Here is a 2,680-nt window from a genome sequence, read left to right as displayed (position 1 = left end):
GAAAGCTTGGGGCGAATGGGAAGGTAGTGACCTTCAAAGTAAGACTGCTTGGAAAAGGTTATACTCAAAGGCAAGGAGTTTTCTATGAGAAACTTTTTCACCAGTTGCTATGTTTAAGTCCATTAGATTACTACTAGCCATAGCATCATGGTATGACTATGAGATATGGCAAATGGATGTAAAGATTGCGTTCCTCAATGAAAACATCAAAAAGGAAATTTATATGTCTCAACATGAGGGATACACATCAGTAGGAAGTGAGCATAAGGTATGCAAACTTCAGAGATCAATATATGGTCTCAAGCAGGAGTCAAGGAGTTGGAACCTCAGATTTGATAGCACTATCAAAGGGTTTGATTTTGCTAAGAATCCTGAGGAACCATGTGTGTACAAGAAAATTAGTGGGAGTGTAGTGACATTCCTAGTACTTTATGTTGATGATATCCTACTCATTGGGAATGATGTGGGATTATTGCAATCAACTAAAGTATGGTTAGCCAATAAATTCTCCATGAAAGACGTGGGTGGAGCATCCTATGTATTGAGAATACAAATCTATAGAGATAGATCAAAGAGGATGCTGGGACTCACCCAAGTCACTTATATCGATATCATTTTGAAACGATTCTTTATGGAAGAGTCCAAGAGAAGATACTTACCAATATGTCATGGTATTACTCTATCTATAATTATGTGTCCCAAAACTGATGAAGAGATAGAGATGATGATACGTATTCCATATGCGTCAACTATTGGTAGTATCATGTATGGTATGATATCGACACGTCATGATGTTGCTTACGCTTTGAGTGTTACAAGCAGATATCAGGCAAACCCTGGTCCAGTGTATTGGAAGACCGTGAAAGATATTCTTAAGTACTTGAGAAGGACTAAGAACTTGTTCATGGTCTATGGGGGTGGAGAATTGAAATTGGAAGGCTACTTGGATTCTAGCTTCCAATGTGATGTAGATGATTCGAAATCGACCTCTGGTTTTGTATTCATGCTATATGGTGCAGCTGTCTCTTGGAAAGGTTCCAAGCAAGACACCGATGCGGATTCCACCACTGAAGTTGAATACTTTGTTGCATCTGATGCAGCAAAAGAGGTAGTTTGGATGAGGAATTTTGTCCAAGAGTTGGGCGTTATTCCTAATGGAGTTGATCCAGTCCCGTTGTACTGGGACAACACTGGTGCCGTTGCGCAAGCAAAGGAACCAAGGTCTCATCAGCGATCCAAACATGTACTGAGGAAGTTCCACATCATACGGGAGATTGTGGGAAGAGGAGACATATCAGTCGAGAGAGTCCCCTCTGCAGATAATGTTGCTGATCCACTTACAAAGCCCTTGCCAGGACCATTGTTTGAAAAGCATCGCGAAGCAATGGGATTAAGGGTAGTTGGCTCTAGGGCAAGTGGGAGATTGTAAGAGTAGATGCCCTGCAAGCCAACGGTTGGCTAGGGAATTTATTGACTCAAGTGAAATAAACAATCTTTATTTTAATATAATTTAATTTTTAATGGTTTCGTTATACTTTATCTGTATACCCATGCAAGCAGCATAGATAAAGTCCTTGATTATGCTTTAATACAAATGAATCGTAATTCGATGTTGAAACTCATTTGTAAACACTACATATTCTAAATTCGTTCCTAGTCGATTCAGCCGCCTAAAACATGGATAAAGGTCGCTTGAGCTCGAGACTAGCATCTGTGATGTTGTGTACTGCGTTTCTTGGTAAGGGCATAGAGATGTCCAAACATACAGATGGGTAGTCATATGATGATTATACCGAACAACCCTCCCTCGGACTTTCCAAGTGGTTATCATTCATCGAGAGGATAAGTTCGTGGTTATGATTGTATACCATTAGTCCTTACGACCCGGGACAACACTGAGGCTCTATATGCTAGGGCTGTGCTTTGACTCGTTTACCGGCTCCAGGAGAGTCATCAGGTGGCGAGGTTGGGCACAGTTGCGACACATATAGGAGCCAGTGCATTGTAGTCGGGGATTCACCGCTCACTTACGGGTGTGGATATCCTATGTGATCTAATGAAATAATAGTGCATGGAATCTCTGGCCAGAGTACGAGGTGTACGTTAGAGAAAGAGTTCTCCAAATAGTACACGCGATGCCACTATTATAGTTATCACATAGTTATCGAATTAATATGCAACCCTCGATGAACCAATGGTTGCAGATTCAATCGGGATATATGAGATGAAGGGACCGTACTGTACGTTAATCATAATCGACTGGTTCTTGCAGGCACTATCAGTGATACCTAGGGGATCATGGGGCGATGCTACTAGACGCTCTTACCATGATCCGATGGGTGCTATCAGAAATGAGAATAATAATTTTCTATCGTTAAATTGACTTTATTTTATGTTTATCCTTGTTTTTTTGATAGTTTAACGAATAGTCGCCCCTCCAACAAGAAAAGGTATAAAATGGAAGCTTCTAGAAATGTTGTTAATCAAAAAAATATATTTAAAAATTAATATAATATTTTGTTTATCAAAATTTTAAATAATAAATAAATATTTTTCAAAAATCAAAATTTTTGTCATTTATTAGATAAATAAATTTTTATTAAAAATTTTAATTATTTATTAAAACATGTTAAAAATATATATATTGAAATTATAATTAAGATACATAATAATAAGTAGT

At 38.2% G+C, this 2,680-nt stretch overlaps 1 protein-coding gene across 1 annotated transcript; it reads left to right on the top strand.

The window, feature by feature from the left end:
• Window positions 1–724: 724 nt before the first annotated feature.
• Window positions 725–1,856, top strand: LOC140828471 (secreted RxLR effector protein 161-like). The gene has a single exon (XM_073191423.1). It carries the CDS (start codon window positions 725–727, stop codon window positions 1,427–1,429), a length of 705 nt encoding a protein of 234 aa, XP_073047524.1. The 3' UTR covers window positions 1,430–1,856.
• Window positions 1,857–2,680: the final 824 nt, after the last annotated feature.

The sequence above is a fragment of the Primulina eburnea genome, chromosome 3 (genome assembly GCF_022965805.1).
Source record: "Primulina eburnea isolate SZY01 chromosome 3, ASM2296580v1, whole genome shotgun sequence".
Lineage (NCBI taxonomy): Eukaryota > Viridiplantae > Streptophyta > Magnoliopsida > Lamiales > Gesneriaceae > Primulina > Primulina eburnea.
This window is presented reverse-complemented; position numbering and strand designations above follow the sequence as displayed.

Excerpts from the sequence above, each read along its gene's own strand:
- LOC140828471 (XM_073191423.1), top strand. The coding sequence starts at position 725 with ATGATACGTATTCCATATGCGTCAACTATTGGTAGTATCATGTATGGT.